The sequence below is a fragment of the Melanerpes formicivorus genome, unplaced genomic scaffold (assembly GCF_026170545.1).
Source record: "Melanerpes formicivorus ecotype bairdi unplaced genomic scaffold, bMelFor1.0.p_v2 SCAF_5, whole genome shotgun sequence".
In the NCBI taxonomy this organism is placed as follows: domain Eukaryota; kingdom Metazoa; phylum Chordata; class Aves; order Piciformes; family Picidae; genus Melanerpes; species Melanerpes formicivorus.
This window is the reverse complement of record NW_027142357.1, coordinates 22,177,025-22,203,706: the sequence shown is the minus strand read 5'-3', so window position 1 is coordinate 22,203,706 and position 26,682 is coordinate 22,177,025. Positions and strand designations below refer to the sequence as shown.

At 37.8% G+C, this 26,682-nt stretch overlaps 1 protein-coding gene across 5 annotated transcripts in view; it reads left to right on the top strand.

Annotated features, from left to right (window-relative positions):
- Window positions 1-26,682, top strand: part of CSRNP3 (cysteine and serine rich nuclear protein 3) — a 107,856-nt gene that overhangs the window by 7,806 nt on the left and 73,368 nt on the right. For 2 of the 5 annotated variants that reach the window (XM_068138716.1, XM_068138718.1), the window contains exon 2: window positions 24,447-24,617. In XM_068138716.1, the coding sequence (XP_067994817.1) occupies window positions 24,470-24,617 (148 nt within the window). In that variant the 5' untranslated portion in view covers window positions 24,447-24,469. Of the gene's footprint in view, window positions 1-12,423; window positions 12,547-20,425; window positions 20,463-24,446; window positions 24,618-25,464; window positions 25,528-26,682 lie in introns of those variants that run through there. The other 3 variants (XM_068138717.1, XM_068138715.1, XM_068138720.1) reach the window with 3 other exon arrangements.

Sequence of the window (26,682 nt, the reverse complement as noted above, 5' to 3'; positions counted from 1 at the left end):
TTTCACTGGTGCTATCACCTGTGTATGTCATAGCTGTGACAAAATAAGTCGCATATACATAAGAGAAAAATTGAGCTTAACATTCAATACCCAACATGAATACCCTAGATGCATATATTTATTTATTTCCAAATGAAAGTAGAAGTTCTGAAAGGTTTAATTTTTAAAATATTTCCCCCCCACACTTTTCTCCTTCCCCAGTGGCCTTCTGGGAGACAGATTGAACATAGTATGTGCAAATTGTCTAGACCTCTGTGTCACTGTGCTCACGAAGAACAACTTTCAAGTCAGTTGAGCTAATGCTGAAAAAAAAAGAAAGCTTGTAGCCTGCAATAGTGTATCAGTCAGAATATCATGGGTGATTCTGGACATCTTTATATTTGGGACTTCAAGAAAATTGAGGTATGAAAACTGGAATTTCGAATGTGGGTTGGCAAAAATTTACAGCAATTAATAGCATCTGGCAGTGTATTGCATATTACTTCCTCCCCTGCCCCCCAAAACATCCTCAACCCTTATGAAGAGCTTGAAGGTTTATTTTGGTATTTGCTTTTCCATCTTTCTTTGTACTACTAGTCAGTGCTGTTTTTCACCAAAAATTTTTTTCAGTGCTCCCTGAGAATTCAATAGAAGGGATAGCTGGCTTGGGCTTTATGCTCAAGAAATGTTCAGCATTTAGGAGAAGGGTCCCTTAAATGCAGTTAAAGAATAAGAAGAGTTACGAGTTGCAATGTGGGATATTTTCCATTGTGTGTGGAGAGGATGTGAAGCTGGTGATTCTGCACAGAGCTGGATGAATAGGTCAAACAGCTAGCTTCTCCATGTCTGCTGAGACGCTTTAGGAAGAGTGACAATGCGATGACATAATTGCTGACCCCAGATTGTTCTTGGCTATAAATCCTCTGGTTGCAGTCTCTGCTGTTTCTCAGCATGTGCTGTTCACGTTTAAGGGCTTTTCAGATCATCTCCATCACCATCTGCTACATGGTAGAAACAAAACAAGTGTGCTGTGTGTGGAGCCAGCTGACTTCCTGAGTGGAGGTGAAGGTTTGCAAAATACATCTAGACTCACAGAACTTGTTTGTCTGTTTGGTGTCATTGACATGCTGTGTACTAGTCACTAGGCTGTGGTTATGGATGAAAAAGAAAATGAAGTAGTGACTTGTTTACAGGGACACACGTGTTTTTTGAGCAGGTCAGATACTGCATGCTGTATGTGCATTTTTATGCCTGTGTACAAAAACTACTGTACATCCTAGTATCTCTCTAATTAAAAGAAAGGAAGCATAGTCCATATTTGGAAACAACCTGTCGTCATTATTAACATTTGTCCTGCATAGGCAATGAGAAGATAAGAAACAGGATTTCTCAACTGTGGGTATTCACTAGGTGTCAGTGCATGATCACACAGAATTGATGTTCTCTTGAGAAGTTTTGGTGCTTACCTTATGAATACAGATTTTAAAGAAAATTCCTATTTTTGTCTCTAGAACACAGGGTGGATTAAATTTAGGAATAACTAATGATTAAAAGTAATTAATACAGTCTTGGTTTTAGCAGCAGTCCAATGCTAATTTAAAAAATATCAATTAATTTTGTGCTAAAATTCTTTAAAGATAAGGAAATTTTGGTATGTTATCTCTAACACAAACACATTCACTTTAATTATTTGCAAAACTGTTGTTTTCCTTAACATTGTGAAAGGTTGAGTCTGTAAATGGCAGTTGAAGTGGACAATACCCCCCATGAGTGTACTAAAATTGTCTAGGTTTCTGTAAGAAAATATTCTTGTTCTTTTGCCATATCATGTAACTAGAATGAAATACCACATTTCACAGAATTATCTCAGAATTACTGAAGCTGGAATAGACCTCTGAGCCTATAACTACTGCAAGAAGGGGGCCGCTTATTCGACCAATTTGATCAGCGGATTCCAACTTTATTGAGCATCAGACACATCTTATATACAGTTTGCTATAATTATGCCCACTTGGCAACATACTATTGGTTGCTCTCTAAAAGGTTACATCATTGTTTTCACAACTCTGTGGAATTCTTCTATCCGGCCTAATTGCTCTCTTTCCCAGATCTCGCCTCCTCCTTATCTTGCTTGCCTCCCATCTCAGGGGCAGCTGGACTTCAGCATACCAAGCAATCAGCACTTTCTCACATCTCCTACTCCGCCACTATATTTTCAACAGAGAATTCTTCAAGGCCTGAACTGCACAGGCGTTCCTGGGACCCATGTCCCCTCTTGCTCAAAACAAACCCCAGCAACATATAACCAAACTCTACCACATTGACTAGACCATGTTTCTAAGTGTCACATCCAGTCTTTCCTTAAACAACTCTAGGGATGGCAACTCCACCACCTCCCTGGGCAGCCCATTCCAGTGTCTAATTACCCTTTCCATGAGGAAATGCTGCCTAACATCCAATCTAAGCCTCCCCTGGCACAGTTTCAGACCATGCCCTCTTGTCACAAGTTGACTGGGAGAAGAGCCCAACACCCACCTTACTACAGCTTCCCTTCAGGTAGTTGTAGAGTGTGATAAGGTCCCCCCTGAGTCTTCTCTTCTCCAGTCTTAACAACCCCAGCTCCCTCAGCCCCTCCCCATAAGACTTTCTCTCCAGTCCCTTCACCAGTCTCATCACTCCCACTCCGGTACCTCAATATCTTTCTTGAAGTGAGGGGCCCAGAACTGAGTACAGTACTCAAGGTGAGGCCTCACCAGTGCTTAGTACAGGGGCAGAATTACATCCCTAGTCCTGCTTGCCACACCATTCCTGATACAAGCCAAGATGCCACTGGCTTTCCATGCCACCTGGGCACCCTGCTGGCTGCTGTTCAGCCAGTTGATGACCAGCACTCCCAGGTCCCTCTCTGCCAGACTGCTCTCCAGCCACTCATTCCCTAGTCTGTAGCACTGCATGGGGTTAGAATATGTTCTATTACTTGCATCTCAGTATTAGATGGGTTTAAAAATTATAAAGTGGATTTAGATTCATATTAGCCTAGTTTTAGTTAGGGAAGATATCTTTTCAATCTGTATAGAGTGATCTGCATTCATCTAGAGTTTAAATTTTTTCTGGCCTGTATGTGAAAGTATTCTGTAAGAAGTGTACATTAGTAGGGTAAAATAGCAAAAAAAGTAAATCACTTGATAAATGCAAATATTTGAAAGGACTCTTCTGTCTCTTCCAGTTTGTACTGAACTTTTTCTTTTACATTTTAAACTATAGCACATAGTGAATGGTAAAAATATTTACATATTACTCTTTTATATCTTCTGTTTACAAGTGAGGCCTTTTTTAGCACTGTTCCCTGGAATCCTAAGGGAAGTGTTAATACTCATGCGAATAGATAAGATAACTTAGTTTGGTTAGAAATACACATTTGTTGATTCATGCTCAATGTAATGTTCCTGCATATCAGTAGTTTTTCTACATACTGAATCTGATTTTGAATGGCTTGTTGTATCTGTACAAGAGGACCATCTTGGCTTTGTTTATTTATGCCACTTAACTGTCAGAAATTATTTTATCATCAGACTTTTATTTTCTTTTATGTCCTTCTGTTTGCATAATGCATCTTTCATCATGGGACACAGGTACTTGCCTGGCCAAATTTTAAGACAAATTCTTATTGAGCCTGTATGAGAAGGTCCATAAGGAATATGGTAGGAACCCTGTTGATATTAAAATAAACCAGTCTAATGTACACCTCTCCACACATAACAAGTACTAAATAAAGGAGTGCTTGAGAGAACTCTTACTGCATGACTCTCTGACTTTGTGTTTCTGAATAATGAAAGCAAGCCCAATCTCAAGCTTCAGTTGCTCATTAACTTCTCCAGAATTGTTGTCTAATCAAAATGATGCAAAATAAAGTGGATTCTTTCACTTTGTTTAAAATTCCTCCTAATTAAGGCTTAACAATTTATGTATAAGAAGTGCCAGTTATCATTCCCAGTGACAACTTTGGGTTTTTTTCTAGGACATCTCTTCTGAAGGTGATCTGTCTGAAAAGAGATGTGTCTGCCCAGTGACAAAATTTTTATCTTCCTTTGCTATGTCTTGAGAAATTTGTTTAAAATAATTCCTGGTGCTTGTTTTCTACTGTCCTGGTTTTATGGTCAACCATAACATTCTGTCAGTATGGGTCCTTTGAAGTTTGTGATTCTGCTGAGCATTTTCTTGCAGGTCAGCTGCTGCACTGAAGGTGATTAAAAAAGTCAATGCAACTCAGGACATCAATGTTACACTTCTTTGCAGCAGCAACTTTTAAAGCAATAAATACTGCATTTTCTGCCTGGAAAATAGGGCTCATGTCTCTGCAAACATGCAAAGAGAAATTCAGTTACCCTGTATTTCACTGGAGTTCTCACCTTGATGAAATAGACGTATTAGCACAGTAGGATAGCTGCATTTCTGAGCTTCTTTAGAGTACAGGCAGCTGCATGCTCTGAGACTCCAAAGCATGGATCCATCTTCTATGGGACTTCTAATGTGATAGGATTTTCTCTTTGACCAGTGATAGTCATGTACTTGTTTATTATAGGTGAAAGCACTTCCTAAGAAATTAGGAGGTCTGGTCAAGCTTCTTTCCTCAGCCTAAAAGTGTTCAAATCCATACCTGCATCTTCCAGAAATGTACTTTAACTGACAAGTTATAAAATAGTTTTGCTGAGTAAGAGTCCTGTCTTTTTTTGGGGGGGTGATTCTGGATGAAAAGGGGCATAACACTCTAACTTAATATTGGACCATTAAGTTCTGTGAATTTGGGCATTCTTGTTCACAAGATTATTTTGGAAATTAGTGAGACTAGACTCGTGTTCTGTTCCCAAGGGAGTGTTCTCTTCTGTATGTGAAGGCACAGATCACTATTGCAGAACACTTTTCTTTGGTGTGGTTGACGTTCATGTCACTTGGGAAGGGACCTATGCACCAATATTTTGAACCTCCACCTTAGCTATCAAAGAGCAGAAAGGTAAATAATGACCTTTCTTCTTGCCCGCAGCATGACAAATCAGGCACCCGCTGCATTTCTTAAAAAGTAACTGATCTTTTGTGTCATTTCTTTGGGGATTTTCCCAAACAACTTTTTAAAACAGCTTTGCTGCTTACAAGCTTTACAGTTGTTTACTTTACATTCAATAGCCTAAATAAAAGCTGTATTTATAATCTGTCGAGATTAAAGATCTTTACCTAGTCCTCCAAACATCTGATGCTGACATTTGTCTTTTTTTTCAAATGTATTTTGTATTATCCATGTTAATGTCTTTTCACCTTTACCCTCTGGATTAGATGTAGCTAATTGCAGTATAGCACAAATCTATGGGTTTGTGCCTTATTGTAGTGGTTTGAGCCTTAGCTGAGAGTTAAAAGCTCAAATGGAAAAAAGCTGAGAATCTCTTCCCCCCCCACCTCCTCCCTCCAAACAGGGAGAGGAGGAAAAAAAAAAAGGGGTAAGGAGCAAATCCACTAAGCAACAATCTGGAGTCAGCTTGGAAGTAGAGAGGCAAATAATTTTTTTTTCTTCAAATTATATATATATATATATAACAATAACAGGGAAAAACAAGGTTCGCAAGGGCAAGGAACAAGAATGGATGGGAGTGGGACAGAAACAAATAATACAAAACCAGTCTGTCTCTGAGGAGGTGCAGAGGCAGCAGGGAAAAGGATCAGGTCCGGCCACGTGGCTGAGGAGCAGGAGGGCAGCTGCAGTAGCTCTCATCCAGCAGAGGCAGGAGCCAAAAAGGAGATCCAACTGCTATGATGTCCTGCTTTTTATACCCTAGCTGGGCAGGGAGGGGTAAGTGGAACAGACTCAGCTTTCCCAGGGGGGAAACGCCCTTCAGGGAGTGTAAAGTACCCGCAAGCCCTCCACCCTGCTTTCTTCTTTTGTTTTCAGAAAGAGGCGTTAACCCACCACACTTATGTTATGTTGCAGTACTTTCTGCATTGAAGATTTCTGAAAAAAAAAAAAAAACTAAAGCCTGTCCAAAAGGGCAAAATATTTAATGAACTTCCAAGAACATTTAAACACACACACATACATGTGCAATCTCAAATCAATTTTCAAGCATTTTCTCTAAATAGAGGTTCAGTAACATCATCTGTGGGAAACATTTACCATGAGCATTCTACTTAAACCATGCTTGCTTTTGAATACAAACATTTACCCCATGGCAGAAATACAGGTATTAAAGACTGATGTTGTAGTTACTTCATCAATAAAGTCCTTATTCATGGTCCTAAAAAAGAGAAGAGGGGGAAATATACTTTCCATATATGGATCTGGTATTTATTAAAGTAATAATAAATGAAATAAAAATATCCAGGCAGTCTGGGACATGTGAAAGGGCTGGTGTTGGGTTTTTTTTTTCCCCTCCTTTTTTTTTTTTCCCCTTTCCCCAGGCATCTTTACATCTCTATGTGTAAATGCCAGCTAGGTCAGAACTGGGTTGTCTCAAAATCAGCTTAAAGGTTTCACCAATTCAGTGCATTAGTAGAGGAAGAAGGAATATAAATAAAAGAAGAAACTCATCTAAACTTCAAAACAAGCAGAATGAAGAAGTATCTCTCAGGTACTCAGCTGTGGTGACTAAGTAAAATCTAATAAGGTGCCTATTATAGTAGTGAAAAGTTGTATTCCTCACTGACGTAGCTCACTGGAGCAGGCAGGGCTGAAACCCAAGAACTTTATTTACAGCTATTGAAAACTGAGCAAGTAAACTTGAAAGTTACAGTAAGTGGATTCCTGATTTTTTACCTTAGTTGTTAGTACGTAAATAAGAAAAAAAATTGAAATAATTTCTGGGCTCAAAAGCTGCTTTGTAAGATTGTCACAGATGAATTAATGGAAATCCATATAGGCTCTTATGCAGAAGTTCGTTTAGCTTTTCTCTCTTTCGTGTCATTTACTAATTTCACTGAAGGCAGATGACTGTACTCTGCAGTTTATTGAAGGAATATAAATGGATGTTGGTAAGTGGGTGGAAGTCTAAGGAAGTTGAAATGCATGTAACTTGAATTTCTAAGAAGTGAAAATTAATCTGCCTCAATTATGTTTCTCAGTTTTGCCCTCAGATTTGTTTCCACCGGGCACTATTTTAATAGAGGTTTATGTTTGTTTGTTTTTTTTCACACAAGCTTCCCTCCCTCACCCCCCACCCCCGATTATACCGGGGAAAGGAGAATTGTTTTGGGATTTGCTTGGTCCTGTTTATCAAAGAGTAAAGAAAAACCTGTTACAACCAGAGGTGCTGCAGTACTGTTTCTCTTGGAACTAAGGATAGAACTTTGTTTCCTGTCTTCAGCTGCACTACAAACAGTGTAGTCTTGTTTTCTTTTTTTCTTTTTTCCCCTCACCATCTTAGAACAGGTTTTACAACTCTTTCATAGATAAGTCATCCTAAAGAAATCTGTTTTCAAGTGTCAGAGCCACTAACAGTATGGATACTTTCTAGCATCCTGGTGTGCCATATAAAAGGGCTTGGTTTCTTACTGTTCTGATCTGAAACAGACTGTTTGACACAGCTGCTTCAGAGAAGGCAGAGTCTTCTAGGTTCTGTTGCAGAGTAAAAATGTAGGAATGCTGTAGTAAAGTAATCCTATTCTTCTTTCCTGGTTACAGTTTTGATTTTCAAACTATAGGATGATGTGTTTTCGCTGTGTATCACTCATAATTATCCAACTTCTTCTCCAACCTGAGCAATCATCCCTTCAGGCTTCATTAAATGCAGTCAGTAGGGTATTGAAGCCAATACAGCTTGTTGTATGGCTTCTGCATTTTAATACATTGCTCTTTCTGACTGCAGCATTCTTTTTCAGAGTCATGGAAACTATATCACACATGTCCTTTTTGATAGCTTCTCACTATTAACCTTGGACTACTGGAATCCTACATGCATTGAGAGATTTCTGAGGACTGAGAAAGAATCCACAATTCTCCATTTGGTTTCCTTCACAAGTGCTTTCCTTGCAGTGGCAGCATCTTCAAATTAAGGAAATGTAGACCTTGATTTTATGATCAAATATCAGTGGATTCCAGTTCTTTAGACCACACAAATTTTCCAGCGGCAGCCCTGAATGCACACTTTTAAGATATACATAGTTCACTTGTCATTTTAGCCTCTTTGTCCCTGTCAGTGTTTACTGACAGAGAAAGTGTATACATATGCTAGCCTGTTTCTTAATGATACTGGATGCTGAGTTGCCACATCAAAGTGGTGGTGACTGAAATTCAGATAGTCTTGAGCTGCCTTGCAGGCTCAGTCCATTCATCTCTCCACAGACAGGTAGGATGCTGAGAAACAAGGTGTTACAATGTCTCTCAGGAGATCTAGTAGATCTAAAATGTCAAATGTGACATACATACGTGGGATCTTGCTAGCAGAACAGTTAGTATGTTTTTTATTTCTACACTGTGTGTGAGAAATTTGTTTTGATGTCATAGTAATGATCTTTCAAAAATATGATTATGCTGTAGGAGATCTGACCTCTTCCAGCATTAAGAGGTGAAGTAACAGCTCTTTTGCTCTTGAGCTGCTGTCTTTTCAGGCAAATGCCTGGTCCTGCAGTCAATGCCTGGTGAAGACTGGTAGTAGTCTCAAATGTCTGCCTGTAGCTTTCTCTAAATATCAAGCTTCACAAATATCTTCATTAAGCAGAATGTTAGGGGCAGATCTCACACTTGACAGATCTACAGTAATTGGATTCTAATGAAGGATTATGTGATCAACTACCATGAAGTTACGTAACCCAAAGATAGTTGCTGGGAGTCATGCACCTGTATTGATTATCAAGTACAGGGTGAGATATGTTTCTTATCAATGGTCAGATAACTTTGAGATATGTATTTATGTATATTTCTACAAGTACCTTTTGCCTTCAGCCATGATTTCCTTTTTGTTATCTCACTACCAAGGGGTGGGAGTGGAACACATAGCTCTGTTAAAGGAAGAGTCTGAAAGCAGGTATTTTGGGAAGGGTCATGTTTGGTTTTAGCAGAATGTGTTATGGAATCCAAGAGATTTGTTTGCAGTTCTAATTATTATTAATAAGCTATGCCAGTTCATCTTTACAGTCAAGGTTATCTAAAGCTTTAAATTATTTTTTCCCAGCATCTCTGAGTGTGGAAGTTTGTATAGTTTGATCATCATCATTGTAAATAACTTGTAATATATCAGTATCATTTTACTTATTTCCCAAGGGTCTGTGCAGTATCTTTCAGCTTTGTTTCCACTTTAGCTTGTCATTAACTCTGAATAGGAAGTAAAAAGTCTTTACTGATAAGCTTGGTTATTACAAAGATCTGTGAGTCACAGGTGAAACCTGAGCCCCAAGATCCATGAGTGGTTTGTAATGAACCAAACCAAGAACTGACTTCAGCCCTGATGGCACAGATATGTAGATTTAGTCGAAGGACACTGGAAGCCTTGCAGTTCCTGATTTGAATTTACTTATTATTTTCATTTACTCAATACCTTTATATAGTACAGGAGAGTGAATTACTGAGAAGTTATATATATGTGTACACACACTTCATATTTTTCTCTGATGCTTTTTTTGAGGAAGGAGATGATCCTGTAATATCTGACTCTTTGTAGCGTCAGAGAAAACAAAAGCAGATCTTTTAGTAGCAACAGACATAATCAAAGAAAGGAGAAATGAAGAAAGTCATTGTTGGAATTTGCTTTCTGATGAAGTCTTCCTTTTATCTAATGTGATAGGTCTGGAAAACAAAACAAAACAAAAGAAATCTGGAATAGCCAAACATATAAGCATGCTCAATAATCACTTGAGTCACAGCAGGGTCTAGGTACAAACCTGGATTCAAAAAGGATCCATTTTCCCTTTCAACATCTCTCGGTTTATTTGATTAATTAGTCTAATAATAGGACTTTGGAGCCAGAAAGCACTGTTAAGACTTCACAGGTGTTGGCTCTGGAAAGGGACAGCCAGACTTAGGTGCCATGCAGAGAAGCATCCAGGGCAGCAGGCAGCTTGGAAAGAAAAGGCAGGTAAGGCAGAATCTCGGGGTGGCCCGACAATACAGCAGTACCGCCTGAGCCAGAAGCCTGGTGATCTGGTCTGTAGTGGTGAGGCAGGTCTGAGATCCTCCTGAGGCAGGCAGGTGTGGTCAGTCTCTCACAGTAGTTGAATAGCTCAGGCAGGGGCCGAGGGCAAAAGGCTAAATTTGAAAGTAGGATCTGCCATAATGGGTAGGTCCTCAGCAGGGCTGCTGCTCCCTTGCTTTCTGAAGGCCACCAGCTGCGTTGGCTGTAATTGGCCTGGTGCCCACGCAGCCAAACCACAACCTGCACAGGAATGTCCTCAGCGCCCTGATGTACTGGCAGAGGTGAATTTTATATACTTAAAATGCAGTTATAAAGAAAATTACTTTAATTTTTGATGTGCAAATTGGGGCAATTTTTACAAGAAGCACCTGATCTTATATGGAATTCTGAAGAAACTGCCAAGTGTAGGTTACAGACACTGCACAAACACCACTGCTGGGGAGCGTCTGTGTGCAGTGCTTGTGAATTGCAGGGGAAATACCAGCCTCCTTAATGATAATTATTTCATGTAGCAGGGCTGTTTGTGTTTTATTTTAGAAACACTGTATTAGAGTTGCTTCATTTAGGGGCTTAGAGATGTTAGGGTTTTTTTGTTTGGTTATTTCTTTGGTTAATAGCTTCCTTTTTTCATAGCAGAGTTTTGCAAGGCATTGCAATTTACTTTTTGGTACTGCCCATTTATCTGTTTTAGTTATTCTAATAATGCTTCAGGACTGGAAGAGTTTTGCAGTTTGCATCTGTATTGAAAAGACTTATTAAATCCTGTTACGACACTACAATTATATATATCTGAGTGTTTCCTTCAACAGGCAGGCTAGTTAAGAGGTGAAGCCTCTTTTTTCAGATTTTAAAAACAATAAAATACAGCTGAAGATCATCAGCTTTATTTTATGATAAAGCTTATCAGGGTAAAAATATCACTTTAGGTTTTAGGTTTAGTGTTCCCTACAGTTTCTTCCAACTAGAGAAATTTATATTGATTGTCTAGATTTCAAACCTTATAGTTGTTTTAGTTTTTTTAGTGCTTGCAGGAATATATTTCCATTTTTCTAGGCATCCAGGAAGAGGTTTTATGTTAAATTGAAGTAATTTGATTAAAAAGACACCTTCTTTACTTGTTAAGACAGAATCTGAATGTTACGCTCAGGATCCACTGGCAGTTCATTATGATAAGACTGACAGCTATTTTTTCAGAAGCTAAACCAGCTATTACTTTATAGTGTAAGTATGGTAATTGGTATAGTCATGCTGTGGGTAAAGATCAATAATTCAGTGAAGAGGATAGATGCTCTTATTTAAAGGAATTCTCAGTAAATTTTGTTGGAAAGCCATAGCAAAGATTGAAATTTGTAAACACGCAGGTATTTGTCAGCTCCTGTTGTTAAACATTTTCCTTTCAAGGGGAAATCTTGGAGTACAAATGCTTTGAAGTGGCAATAAACATTGCCTTAGCTAAAACTGAAGACTCATTCTTGATTTTTTTATTTTAATTAAGCTATTGTAACATAAATCTGATGTGCTGGTGCCTGATATATATGGATATGTAGAAAATAAAAATTCCCTGATCTTGGGAAACAGTTTTTTTTTTTTTTTAAACAGATTTAAGATGCTACTAATAGACTTAGTAGTGTATTTAAGGCACATGAACTGAAAATTATTCACCCAGTAAATCTCTGCATTTGAATTCTTACTTAAGTAGAAAATTTTGTATGGACAAAGTTCACGCTGCATATTGGATTTTGGCTACTGTATTAAAAATACAGGAAAATAAATGCACATGCAATGATTGTGCAGGTAAAGCTTTACATAGGCAGAACTTCAAGAAAAAGTATCTAGTAATTACTGTTAGGTATTTTATAAATACTGCCTCAAACAGAAAGAAAATGCGTTTAGTAGGAAATCACTGGCATCCATTTCGCGCTGTGTTTTGCATTGAGATTTCTACATTCTTACTTTGTTGAAAAGCACCCCTTTTATTTTGATAATCACAGAATTCCCTTTCCTGAAGATGTGGATAGCTGAGTCAGTCTCAAAGAATGTATACAGGCAATAGCTGTGTTCCTACAGCTTGTTTACTTGCTTGTTCCTTATAGAAAGCAGCTGAAAGGGAGAATTGCTGTTCACTAGTGGAGCTGAAGGTTATTAATAGACTTATTTTTTTTCTTGTCTTTGAATTTTGCCATTACCTTCTGGTACAGAGTGTCCTCATTGATTACTCAGGAGTTCATTAAAGCCGAGCTTCAGATGTGCTTTTTTGTTTTGTTTATTTCTTGCTGTTTTCCCATTTTGCTAGCATGCAGATGGGGGTGGGGAGTGGGAAATAAGGCAGGGAGCATGTTCCAGAGGATGCCAGGATGACTTCAGTTATTGGAGGACTGCTGTGTGATGGACAGAAAGAGGAGGAGTGAAGCTTTCAGACTGCACTGACGAAGCTGAAACACAGAAACCCGATTTACAGGTAAGGGTGAAAAAAATCCCAATTTTGAATACCTGTTCCTGATCCTTGCCACAGTATTTCTTGGGTATAAAAAAAAAAAGCATATGCAAGAATCTCATTTGTTCCTCCTTGATGACTTTGAAGGTGCTTTTCAGGTTATTATTTCTTCTGCTGAGGAGGTTTCAACCCATGTGAGATCCACAGACAGCAATGCTGTCAACTTTCTTATGTGACAGTATAGGCACTGCATCTCATCGATGCTGAAGTTGTTCAATAAGCTGTAGGAAGAGAGGTCTTTTGTGTGATGGAAATACTCCCAGTTGGAAATACAGGGTATACTGTAGGCAGGAGAATAGTGCTGGAAGGTCTGAAAATATTTAATTTTGGATAGTAAAAGTACTTAAAAATGAACTGCTCCTAAAATTATATGTGCTTTATTTGCTGTTGAACATACAGTAAGAATGGCTCAAGAGAGAAACTCTTAAAGGTTTTTTGTGTATTTTCACATTATGTTTGGGTTTGGAACGGATGTGGTTTGTAAATCAGTCATTTAATTATCTTTGTCATAAAAAAAACACATGATACATATAATTCATTTGTGTGTACCAGACAGATACATCTTGTACCTGCAGCAGTTATGTACTAGTTTTAATAAACATTGAAATAGCTTGTATGAAATCTCTTCTGCTGAGTTTACATGTTAGCAGCAGCTGTTAGTTCAGTCACTGGAGATCACAAGTAGAAAATAACTTACTTTGTACAGAAAATAGATTTGTTTATCAAGCCACATTATTTGAGGATGCAGCACTATAGGCAGAAGTCCTGGCCCCACTGAAAAAAAATAGAGTTTTTGATACTGGCCTCACTGGGGCAAAGATTTCAGCATGTCAGCTCTCTATTGTCTTATTTCTGCGTCCACATGCAGAAAATAATTGTACTATAGGACCCTGTTTAGCTGATTTGAAGCAGAAATCATTATTGAAATAAATAAATTATGATTTTTGGTTTCCATGATAAAATATATTTATAAAATGAAAATGCTGGAATTTAGTTCTAATAGATTTCCAGTATAAAAATGAGTACATGCATGCATCTCATTTTTGTAGTATTCACTGAGTGAATTCCATTAAAGCAGACTCAAAATTACTGTAAAATTGGACAAAATGATAAAAAAAGAAACCTCTTACTGACTGCTGAAGTGGACTGGAAGAACGTTCGTCCTCTGTCCACTTATTTGTATCCCTTACCAGCTGCAAGCAGCTTGAGTCGTGTCCTATTCTCCTAGCGGTTTCTTCAGTGAATGGAGCCTGATATGTTTGCTAAACAATCAAAGAAATTGCCTTATATCAAATGTCAGCAATTCACAAAATTATTCTAAAAGACTGATGAACTATATATTTATTTTATTTTTTTTTTTTACTGGAATGTGAACACTGGGAAATGAGAAAAATAAACGTGTTGTATCCTGACATTTGTTATTTGTAGAGAATGGATACCTGTCTGAAAGCATAAGCAACTACTGTTAAATTACAGTCTCAAATCTATGTATTCCAAACACTTTTCCCCCTTCAAATGAGAAATCTGACTCAAAGCAGCTCCAGTAACACAGAGGAGTTGATGAAAACAGAGATCTAGTTCCACATGTATTTAAATTATTCTGTCTCCTTGGAAACACTGCTACTGCAGATGGATTTGGCTTTTGGTGGCTAAAAATATCTGCTGCTTAATAATGACAGCATGAAAGATGCTGAATAAAACTACCGTGTTGTTACTAGTTTTAAAGTTTCTTAATGATTCAGGTATTCTACATGACCTACAGATCTTCATTTTGTGTCCAGTATTCCCTATCAGCTGCTGCCAGCACTCTCTAGCTTGGTGTAAATGAGAGACAATTATTAGCCTTGGCGGGAGACTTTACTGAAAAGGGAGCATGTGAGTGGGATGTAGGCTAGACAAGGAGTTTGGAAGCAGGTAGAAAGTTGGAGAAAAAAAGTTAGAAGTTGATGATGGTGGTATGGGTATGCATTGTGTAATATTTGAGGTCACAAGCTTATTCCCAAGGAAGTCTATGGTAGGAAGAGCATGCTTAGATGCTGCATTAAGCATCACTAAGTTAACAAATCCAAAATAAAAGAATTTATTTTTCTTTTATTTATAGGAAAATCTTCAGTGAATGCTTCCTTGTTGGTTGTATGTGTAGGTGATTGAAATATCACACAAATGATTTTAAGTCAAGTATTAAATTACTCTAGAAAGCCAAAACCTAAATTACTTAGTGTAACTTGTTATAAGCAAGAAATAGCATTACACTACTTAGCATTACTAAGAAATGTCATCCTTTAATTCTTATTAATTTAGAAAGTGTATCCAGTACTTTTTTAAAAATCCATTTTTTTATCATTTATTTTCTCCAAATATCACAGTTTCTTTTGTTGCTAGCAGGTATGCAGTATATATGAAATATAGCACTTTCACTACTACTTTTTTGATCTTTGTTTCATTTCCAGTGGATGACTTCCTGCTTATATCTGGAAACCAGAACAAATGACAAACAATTCCTCAGTGCTGCATAGCAGGCTAAATATACCTCTTTATTCTTTAGTTAGTATGTATGTGATTTCTTATAGCATAGTTAAAAATTGCTGATTAATTTTCCATTATCGAATGAGGCATTTTTCCTGTTCTGCAATGTCTTAAAGGCAACATTAAGAGATTACATGGTGTTGTTACACATATAAATAATTAATCCTGCGAAGTAATACTAAAATCCATTTTTGACTGACAACACAAGTAGCAAAGGTCATTAAAAAAAACAGTTGAATACTTTGTTCCGATTAATTAAAATGATTTAGAGGAAAGGAGCTTGTATCTCTCATTCTTTAAGAGACTATTAACATATTAATAAGGCAAATTATTAAATGGATTATATAAAAATTTCTATGAGGATAATAAACCATAATTGTAGCAGGCCTTCTTATTGAGAAGATTGTTTTGTATTAAGATAAGGAAACTCATGTTGGTGTAATTTTAAAACCTTTTCTATAGTAATTTTAAGATTCTGTGGAGATATCAAGTAAATCTAAACATTATTTGAGGAAGTAAAGATGAGAAAATAGGTTGCTAGAAGTAGCATCTGTGTGTTTTACAGCAGCAGCCAAGTTGTACCAATTTGACCTGAATCCTTTGATTTCTGGATCTGGATTGTTTGCTGAAAACAGTAATGAGAAAGTTTGTTGGACTTAGCATGTTGTTATTTTTAGGTTCTTGAAGATAATGATGATAATACAGATTTAAGAGTTTGGGAGGGTTGTTTTGTGAGTGTTGTTTGTTGTTGTTTGGGGGGGATTTTGTGTTTTTTTTTGTTTATTTGTTTGGGTTTGTATTGGTTTTTTAAGTAAGTTGCAGGCAGATGAGCTGAGGTTTCTGCCAGGAGAGGTTTAGCCAGCAATTTTCAGCATTATTTATTCATGTGTGAAGAAAGGGAGAATGGTTAACCCTGTGTCAAGACGTGGGGATCATGGGGCAGAAAGGGAGTGCTCTTGAGTTCATACTCTCTCTGATGGCTTTTATAGCAATGGTGAATGAACAGTCAGCCTGTGTGTTAAATTAGGAGCTAAGTGGCATGTATCAGGATTGTAGAGGTGTGAAGGCCCTTTTGACATATATCAGTCCTGACCAATCTATATTCTGACAGAAGCATACTGAGATATACAAGATAACCTACCATGTTGTGCAGTTCCTCTGCAGGCAGTGCACAAGATTGATGTTCATGAAAGAATAGTGTGCAAGATCAGTACTGACACAGTATGTCTCAGTGCATCAGTTAGTATTCTTACATGGGCTAATCTGGGCAAAATTTGTATCAAAGACCACTTATTTCCAGTACTCTGTAAGTCGATGGCATTTCCAATATCTACTACAGAGCTGAACTCTACTGCCATTCTTGTAGCTGCCAGTTTTGGAACATCACTCCAGTTGCTGGGGAAGGGCTGTGGAAGCCAATTGTCTGTCCTTTTGCACAGAGGTGCAAAACAGATGTCTTAATAATGTTGTCTCCTGTAGCACAGATAGTCCAGTTCTTCCCATCACCTGCATGCTCACTCCTGTCTAAAAGGCTGTGTGTCTGTAGAAGTCAGTAGGATGGGTGACAGTGTTTTTCTGTTTTCTCATGTCAATTTTATGAAGAGTTGTGACATCTCCTGGCCAGAGCTCTGCTGCAAGTAGTTCTGCAGTACAGTAAGTTTTAATATTTTTTTCTGGAAGCCCAAGTACAAACTTAAAATTTTCTTCTGGGATACAAAGTATTCTGTAGTGAAGCTCAAATGCATTGGTTTTGTTTGGGTTTTTTTGGTGTGGGTGGTTTTGTTTGTTTGTTTGTTTTCTAATTCAAACAGAAACAAGAGAAAGTCTTCCACGGAGATTTTGGGTGAAGAGATTTTAGCTGATGAAATGTCATCATCAGAGTTTAAAGCCTACTAGAAGGGGAGTGACCACGACCAGCTCTTCATCAGGGCTTCCTGAAGTGCCTTTGGAAAGGACTTAAGAACAGTTAAAAGTGTCCTAGATGACTTAGATAGAAGTTAGATATTATAAAACTGAGTTTGTGACTGAGCTTCAGCAGGACTTCGCTCTGAATCCCCTGTTTGCCTCTAGGACTCAGTGTCATTTAAGTATCTTTCAGTCTTGTAGAAGCAGTTCTTGCTACAGCAAGCTTAGAAAATTGTTATAAATGAAACACAAACTCAAACTAAAGCGCTTGTGTGGGCAAATCTCAACAGGAAAGCCCTCTCTCTGACTGCCTCTTAATCCCCTTCTACCAGATAGCACCTTCATCATTGGAGGAATGGATCCTGGATGCTCGCTTGAATTATTACTGCGTCTCACTCAGCTCATTTTGCTCCCTGGGGAGCATGCTGAGAGAGCCTTAGGAGAATTAGCCTAGAATTTCCTTCTCTTGGCCAAATTAAACAAATGTTTCATTTAACATCACTTGATGTAGCTAAGAATTGAACTGAGGTATCTGAAGGCCATTTCACTGCTGCTATGTGTGAGAGAGTTTTATATTTCGATGATGGAGAGGTGGATATTTACATGCTTGATGCACATAGGACCTTCTGAGGTGCTTCTGGAGGACTAACGAAAATAGATCTACCACCATTGCATCTAAATTGTGTTTAGAGACAGGAGGTGAGCGTATGCCAAGATCCTTTCTGCACTCTAAATTCAGGACCAGCAGAACTAATTGGTGTGTGTTAGAGTGTGCAACAATGTGTAGGCAGTCTAGAAGATTCATGGATTAGTACTCAAGTGTGGAATCAGGAGTGCTGCAAAGTGATAGCATAGAAACCCTGCAAAGAGCTGACTTGGCAGGACTGGGCTTGCAATGCCAGAACAGATTCCCCAGGTTGAATTGTACAGCCTTATGCTGCAGGATTTACTTAGTACTATGGATTTAGCTAGACTGAGGCAAACAAGCAGAGAAAGACTTTTTCTAGTTTATGTCTGTGTAGCTAGAGTGCTGCTGTAAGCACAGATTTTTTCAGTAAGGTTATACTAGTGGTATTTCCTGTGCCTATACAGACCAGTCCCTTAAGTTGAATTAGCATGCTATGTGTTTCTAATTTTTACAGATTGTAGCAGTGAAGCTATTGGAGCTTACCTCTGGCAACTGGTGCTTGTGATTAGAGCTGCCAAATACAGCAAAACATGTATTGCAAACATTAATTTGAATTCTGAACAGCTGTTTGATTCATGTTCATGTACCTCTGTTGTTCACTGTTTGCAAGCATTCATGCAAATGGATTTTTGTCTGCATTAATGCAGTCCTTTACATGAATAGTCATTTTCACAAGCAAATAATATTTTGTGTGAGTGATGTTGTCACTGTAGACAGTGCTAGTTTTGACTCTTCCCCTCCATTTAATACTGCCAGTTACACAAAGAGCAAAATAATGGAGTGCAATATGTGGAACCAAGCAAACATCATTTGATTAGCTCATGACCATCTCTGCTGCTGCTGTTTGTTCAGCAGGTAAGAAAAATGATTTTAAAAAAATACAGCTGTGTTTGCAAGGTAAGAAAAAGACCTAAATCCAAAAAGAATATTAATCACAACAAATAACCCAAACATCTCTGCTTGTGAGCATCAATATTCACAATTTAACTGTGAAATTATTTGCCAAGTTTCCCTAGCATGTTATAGTACATGCTGACTGGCCAGTGGGTGGAAGTTGTTTGTGATGAGTACTCTGCAGTAATGTTTTATGTGTAACATCTGTTTTCTGCATCCTCCTGCTCAGTTTGCAGTCATTTGCATAGAATCGTGTTTTGTTTGGAAGCAAATCTGCATTGTTACTACAGATTTGTCTACTTTTTCTGTACTTTCAGTTGACACATTTGCAACAAGGCAAAATGCAGTGTGACTCATAGGTCAAGTCTTTGTCTGATGCCTGCTTATTTGTGTTTGTTTGTTGTTGTCATCTTTGTTTTCAGATCAGAAGTTTTATCTGGGTAGATTTCACCATGTTATGTGGTTCTCAAGAAGGAATTAGTACAAAGTAAGGTTTCATAAGTGAATGCAAAAAAGCAATTAATTGAATTTTTGTTCCCCTATATGCCAGTGTGTTCTTGGACTTTTTTTTTTCCCCCTGAGCTTTAGTCAGTAACTGACTTGTATAGTATAGTTTTTCTCAAAATCACTAGGATATATAATTTAAGGCAGAGTCCTATTTTATTATTTCATATATGGTTTGTTATGCTTACTGCATATGGTACGTACTTGATGTTTATGTCCTAACAGGTATGTTCCATACCTGTTCAATTTCTCATGTGGTGTTGTATGAGCTGTATACTGTACTGCTGAATTTTGCAAAACAGGCATTTATTTGAAGACTTTGGCTAGAATGAAAATGTCTTTGGATTCATCTTCATCACTGCACAAAGATTTTTGTCAGTTTTTTATTTCCATATTGCAGCTTGTCATCTGTTTTATTAGTATCTTGTAGCACATTTCAAAACAATAGCTGAAGTGCAAGTTTAGAGAAATTCTTTTATCTCTATCTCTCTCCCCATCGTGCCTATTGCAGAATAAGTTTTTTGTTTTGCTTTTTGCTATCCATGGGTATCAGTAACACACTGAGGATATGGCAATTTAAAGCTAGGTTTCGTAGAGCAAGTTTGGCAGTGTATGTTATGGTGGTAACATCCTGAGAAGAATATTCTTTTGGGAGCACAAGTAATGAATGCACTGTCACCCCTCCCTCTATTCACTTAATAATTCTAACACTACTCCTTTTGGGCTTTTCACTGGGATTTGGAGATACCTGGTTTCTAAAGGACTGCTGCAATGAGATTGTTACTATGGTTTTCTAAAATTCCCAACCTTTTCAGGTACACAAGAAAATCAATCCAGCCAGGCTTTTGCATTATTTTACTTTGTAGGTTCCAGGTAGTAATGTGGCTGTTTTAAATATATCCCACACACTTACATGGGATTTTTTTCTTCTAGTAATAGCATGTTGCCTCTGAACTTTTTAAATGTATCTTGCCTGCCAATTATCTGGCATCATAGGAAGGCAAAGCCTGTTGCCATGGAGTTTTGAGGACTTGCTTCATCAGTCAGAGTACCTGCAGCTAGAGGACTGCTTAAATAATGTCTTTGTAGGAGTAGTTCCTTCAGGGTGGAGAAAAACTAGGCTAGAAAGGAGGAAAAAATGGAGGGGATGCCGTTTAAGAAAGAGATCTCACAGCCCTCACCCATCATATATGCCTCTGCTGTGTCAAGTTGCCATTTCTTTGAAGAATCCTTAACTGGGCAGGCAATTGGTGTTTGACATAAGCTCACAACAATATGCGTAGCTGATTTTCATTGCTTTAATACTATTCCCTCTGTTTCAACTTTGTTTTGCTTTGCTGTGGATTAATGCCAGGTTATCACGGTGAGTAGCACGGCAGTGGATCACTGTGTGAGCATTTTTTGTTGTAAAGGATACATCAACATACAGGAAAGCTTCCAGTGCCTGGTTTGTTACTCAGATGTGTGAATCAGCAGGATGCTACTCTGAATACAGCTTAGCTACTAGACAGCATTTTAATAATTATCCAGAAAGATCTGTTTCTAATTGAACTTTTCAAGCCAGCTTTTCTCCCTTTTTCATATAGCTGACAACTCTGCTGTAGCAGGTCTACAGCCTTAGCTGGTGGTTGTTTTTCAGTGTTTGCCTCTGAAGGTTGGTGTCTTGCTGAAAGGCTAAGAATATTGACTTACCACTCTGTGCATTTGTTTTTCTTAGTCATGTGGTGTTGCTTGTTTGCTATAATCAGTTGTGGGCTTTTGTGCACTGGATTCGATGCAGAGATCTGCACATTTGCTCATTTTTCTTCAGAATATACGTATTGCTTTAGTACTTCTGTGTGTTTGAGATTATTCCCATCCTGTATGATGTACTGTTTTGTATGCCATAAGTGACTTCTGTCTTAGCAAAATTATACCACTGTGTACATGTATTACCCTTATGATTGCTGTTACCAGTTATAGGGTTTATTTACAGTTTTGCCTTGCATTCATGTATTGAAAATAGGACTGGCCTATGGCTTTGGTCCCTTGTCCCCTAAACTCAGAGTTGATGCTTGAGATGAGGTTGGATTTAGATTTCTTTGTGACTATAGTTGCTTAAATTTGATTCCACATAATTTGAAATTATTAATTCAGTCATAGCTATGGTGCAGGAAAAAGAGCAGTATTTTGAGTTCCCTGTCCTGGCTCCCTGATTCTGGACTTACAGAACCTTTAGAGGTACCACACACTTCATCACCCCATTGCTGTTAGGGGTTTGGCTGTTGCTTATTCCTGTTGGTCTCTGTCTTCCACTGGGATATATCACATCATCAACAGGGAGTGCAAAATAATTCTTTCATAAATAGCACTGGCTTGTGTGTCACCATGCTTATAGCTTCTAGAAATATGGATCTTGTTTAGGTACTGCAGGAGGCCTGTGTAAACAAGGCGTGGGTTAAGTATCAGTACATGCCTCATGCTACTGTACAGATGTGCCTCTTTCTGAAGAATATTGGCTTAGGGAGCAGCAGCTGTTCATACAGATGTTATTCTAAAGAAATCTGTTGGTACATAGTGTGTACAGTTTTAGATAGTCTTTAATCTATCTCTGTGATAGTGAAGCTCTTGAATAATGGTATTTCCTCCTTTACCATGTGTAACATTTTCCAGTGGAGACTTGATAGGAGAGAGACTGGGATGCCTAAATTTTATCATGATATTTTGTGAAACAACCATCTTGATAATCTTCCTGGAAGAGATTCAGAACAAAAATTGGACAACAGTGATACTGAATATATACAATGAATAGCTGTGCCTTCTTTATGTGATGTGGTGATACTCAGGTTCTGCAGTGTTCCCAAACATCCTGGGTTATCTCATTTGGCTAGCTGGTGGTAGAACTAACCTGTATGCCACTTCCAGGGATCCTGGGAATTGTTTGTTATGGTTCATTACAGCTTTGCTGCTACGAGGTTGTGACACCAGGTGCAAATGTAGGCTATACTAAATGCAAGCAAATTTAAATCCCTGGTGTAGAAAAACATTTGTTTCTGCTGCAAGATGAAAACAGTTCTGGCTATTGAGGCTCTCTCTATCCACAAGAACTTATGTACAAAATGAATGTTAGTCATTCAGTAGCTGTGCAGTATACTTGGAGAGGACAATGTCTGCCAAAAGGGCTTTTGCCTGGCAATCATCTCAGTCTATGAAATTAGTTCCTGCTTTCTGACGGACTGCACAGTGGTGATGATTGCAGCTATTAGGTTTGCCTTACAATGCAGTTATGACTGAGGTTTTTTGGACCTAGAAATTCATGATTCCTGTAGCCACAATTTCAATGGGCTTTAATGCAGATTTGACCTGTCTCACTTGTATGATAAACTCTTTGTCATCCCATTTATCACTCTCTATGACTGAGAGGTTTGAGTGTAAGCATTTTCTTTCTCACACTCCAGCTGCTTCTTTACCCTCTTCTGCAGTCAGGCTATAATCCTGTGGTTTTGATATTGCAGGCTGTTGCCATGGAAATAATGGTGATTTCACAATTTCAGTGCTGTAAGCACTGCAGGAAGCAATGGGAAAGGTGGTTGGCAAGAGATAGATACAGTGAGGATGTGGGCTACAGTTCAGAGGAGTTGTTGCTGAACCTGTTTTTTTGGGAGGGGTTCGCCCCCTCTCTATTATTGTTAGTTTTCAGTGTGCGAGCTTTGTTGTTTGTTTTTTTCCTCACTTCTCCTCCCCCAATTTTATTAAAGTTTGATGCTTAGCAATTTCAGATATTGTTACATTTTTTTGAAAGATTATTGCAAAGTGATGTTAAATGTTCCTTCTTTTTCCTCAGAATAAAAACACAATACTTTCTTTGTAGTTTGTAGTAATTAATTTTTGGAGAAAAGGGCAAAGGTTGAGATCTAAGCTTTAAGTCATGTCTTAAGCTGGAAAAATTCCCTTTCAGGAAAACATTTTTTTCCTATATAGTAAAATAATCTGAGAACATCATGACAGGCATATGCATTTAAAGCTGTCTGTGTGACTGACAGTATTTAAACCTAATGTATTCGTTATTTAATTTTTAGTGTGCTCTGCATACAAACAAGTTTGGCGCTGAAGATCATTTTATGCAGCATCTGTGCTTAGTGTTGTGATTCCACACCTATGCTGAAATTAGATACATCTATAAAGGTAGAATGAAACTTACTGGAGGAATTCAGCTTTGTTACAAAATTAATTGAATTGGCAGCTTAACGGGTTCAAGGCAACTGGCATTGGAAAGAATGAGGATTTTTGATACTATATGCTTGAAAGCATCAAACAGCAGCCTTTCCCCCCCAGCTATTTACAGCAGTGTTCCACTGATTAGTGTAGTCAGAGAGTAGATATTATCTGTAACTTCTAAATTAAGATCTTAGAATTAATTTCCAGTCTTCAGTAGGATGTAATCAGTAATGGTGATGACACTAAATTTTAAGATCTCTTTTTTAATTAAAGATAGAGGAAAAAATGTTTTGGGCTGTCAGATGCATTAAAATGACCTAGGAATTGCTTTAAAAATATTTTTATCTTCTTCTGTTTGGTATTTCATAAGTGGAATAAGAAGATCAGCTGTTACATATGAATGGGAAACAGTAAGGAATGTTCAACATGACTCTGGCTTTGTTGAACAGTGTTATTAGGAAGCCAAGTTCCTAAGGATAGATTCAGTTCCTTGATACTATACTTGTGTGAATATAAATAGTCTACATGTGTGCCAGTACTCATATCTGAATTTCACAAAAGCTCTGCAAGAAACTTCTGCATAAATTAAAATGACAGAATGAGCCAGAACTGTATGCAGGGCCTGGCTTGTAAAGATGCTTAGTATTTCATGCTCTCAAATCTAATTGAGAATGAGGGCATTTGATAGTACTGAGTATTACATAAATGAGACCTTGGAATCAAAAGAGATAACTTTTTCTTTCTGAACCATATTTATTAGTAAACACTGATTTTTGTCTTGTTTCTTGGTACCAAGTAAATTTTTAACTATTGTATAAAGGCACATTTCTGCTGAAATATATGAATTATATGTACTTCATGCTTGGCCCAAATTTGCAGCATAACTGAAGTATTTTTTAGTGCATGAGACCGGTTATAGAATGATCTGTGCTGGTGGAATTCAGGTACCATTTGCCTTCCATCTTAAGAAAAAAGTCTGCCTGGAAGAAAGCCAGTGAGATAATGAGTGTACTGATGGTAAAGATTTTTGTCTCCTTCATGGAAAAGTTGTTTAAAACTCTTGGTAAGGAGCCATTTAGCTACAGGTAGTAGTATCTGTCTGAGGGTTTTCAGGTGTTTCAATGCTTCATTGCCTCTGTTCCTGTTACAGGTGCATGTGACGGCATTGCAGCAATGAGTGGAATTTTAAAGAGGAAGTTTGAAGAAGTTGATGGCAGTTCACCTTGTTCCTGTGTGTGGGAATCAGATGATGACATTTCTAGCAGTGAAAGTGCTGACAGTGGAAGTAATGTCCATCCATCCACTTCTAATCATTTCACTCGTAAGTACTAAAGTGGTGTGTAAGGCATCATACTAATTTTTTAGACAAGCTAAGAATGGTTCACCATACTTGGAAAAAATACAGTGTAGGCTATCTAATTTAATTTTGAAGCATTTTTCTCTTTTTATTGTATTAAAATGTTGACAATGTGAAGACTTAGTTTTTTGAAAAGGGACTCTGGTGGTAGTTGTTTATGCAAGCCTCGTCTGATATCTTAGCTGACCTTGCCTTTTCTGTTAAGCCTGCAGGGAACTGTGTTTCTCTTTATCAATGTACTGGCTCATGTCTCTGCTAGCTTTGGGATCTCTTTGCTGCTTTCTGCTGCCAAATGTGTGTGTGCATCCTGTGTTCTGATTTGATACTTTCAGTTTTGCTGCCTCACCTCTGGTGAGTGCAGATGGCAGCCAGTACTGAGTGGTTTTGAAAACGTCAGGTTTTCTGTAGGCAAGCTCAATTTAGAGTGCTAATGGAAAAAACAAAGATTGGGGTGATCTGAGGCACAGGTTAAATGTTCAAATGCCTCCCTCTCCCCAGCTCATTATTGCCCATCATGATTGTGTTTGAGGCTCTCAGTGTTGGCTCTTGGAACTTGAAGTCTCCAAATTTAGCAATGGGATTTTCAGGCTGGAATTTCTTCCACTTGGCAGTCTGCTAGTGCTTTTGTCTACTCTTTACTGCATGATGCAGATACATTTATTTTGCTTAGCTTTCATTTGTTTTCCATTATGATGTGGTTTTTTTAATTGGTGTGGTTTTGTTTGTTTGTTTTTTGTTTTGTTTTTGTTTTTGCTTGTTGTGGGTTTTAATTATTTTATTTTATTTTTTCATTGTTTCATTCTTGACAAAGCCAAAACCTGTTTGCTCATGTTTCTGGAGGAAATGGCAGTACTTTTCTAATGGAGCTTTCTAGGTAAGTATTTTGTAAGGATTTTGAGGAGAAAAATCCCAACACCTCAAAACATCCCAATCATTAAATAAACTAGTTCAAGTGGTTTTGTAAGGCATGAATAAACAAGAAAGACTGACTTTAAGGAGCTTAGCTCTCCATAATTGAATCTTGTACAATTTATCAGTATCAAAACAGAAGCAATATCTACACTGTTTTTTACAGTAGTGTTTATACATGGTAGTGAAGAATCAGACCTATAGCCCCAGAAAATGTAGTAGTTCATACAAATTAGCTGAAAAACTTTAGAGTATTTTCCTGCTTTTTAACTGACAATCCATCAATCCCTATGTAACAAGTTTATTTTCTCAATTTCACTAGCATATGTTGTTTTTTCTGGAAATGTTCTTTCAAATGTTTCTGGGAAAAATGATCTTACTGGAGTGATTACTGCAACAGATTATTACTTACTAAAGGTTTGTCAGAAGATCTGGAGTTGTATATTTTGTATCAGAACTCATTTCTTTTCAGTCAGATTCTGGTGGTAGTAGTTTTCAGATTATTGTTGTCTGTCGTTGATAATTTCTATTAGTCATTAGCTTCTTTAAAACCCAAATGATAAATTTATTGGCAGTCCAAAATCTCTGTGTGTATAAAATGATAATCAGTAAGAATATTTTCAGATAAAGGTTATTTGAGCAAGTTGCAGAATTGGGTTGCATAAAGTTTTAATACAGGGCAAAACGACAGAGCATGCCTTGCTGCTGCAGGCAGCCCTGTCCTCACTAGCATATGTTATATGCATAACAGCAAGCTTTTAGAATATGTAAGAGGTGTTTGCTCTAGCCCAGTCTGTGACTGGTGTGAAATTCTTTCCTCCTCAGCCCACTTTATGCAGTGAAGTGTTTATTCTGTACACGTTCCCTGAACTCTGGGCTCATACTGTGTGCCCAAAGCCACTCTGCTCTTCTTTTATCAATACATGTGCAGATTCATTGCTTCTCCAAGGAACTGCTGAGACGCACAACAGTGATCTAAAAAATCCTCTATTATGCCATGAGCTCCAGTAATCCCTCTCAGCACATAGTAGATAGTGGAAAGTAATATTATAACAGTATTTTATAATCTGCATGTAGATTAAGACTATTGGTAGTAATTAATACTCAACATTTGCATTAA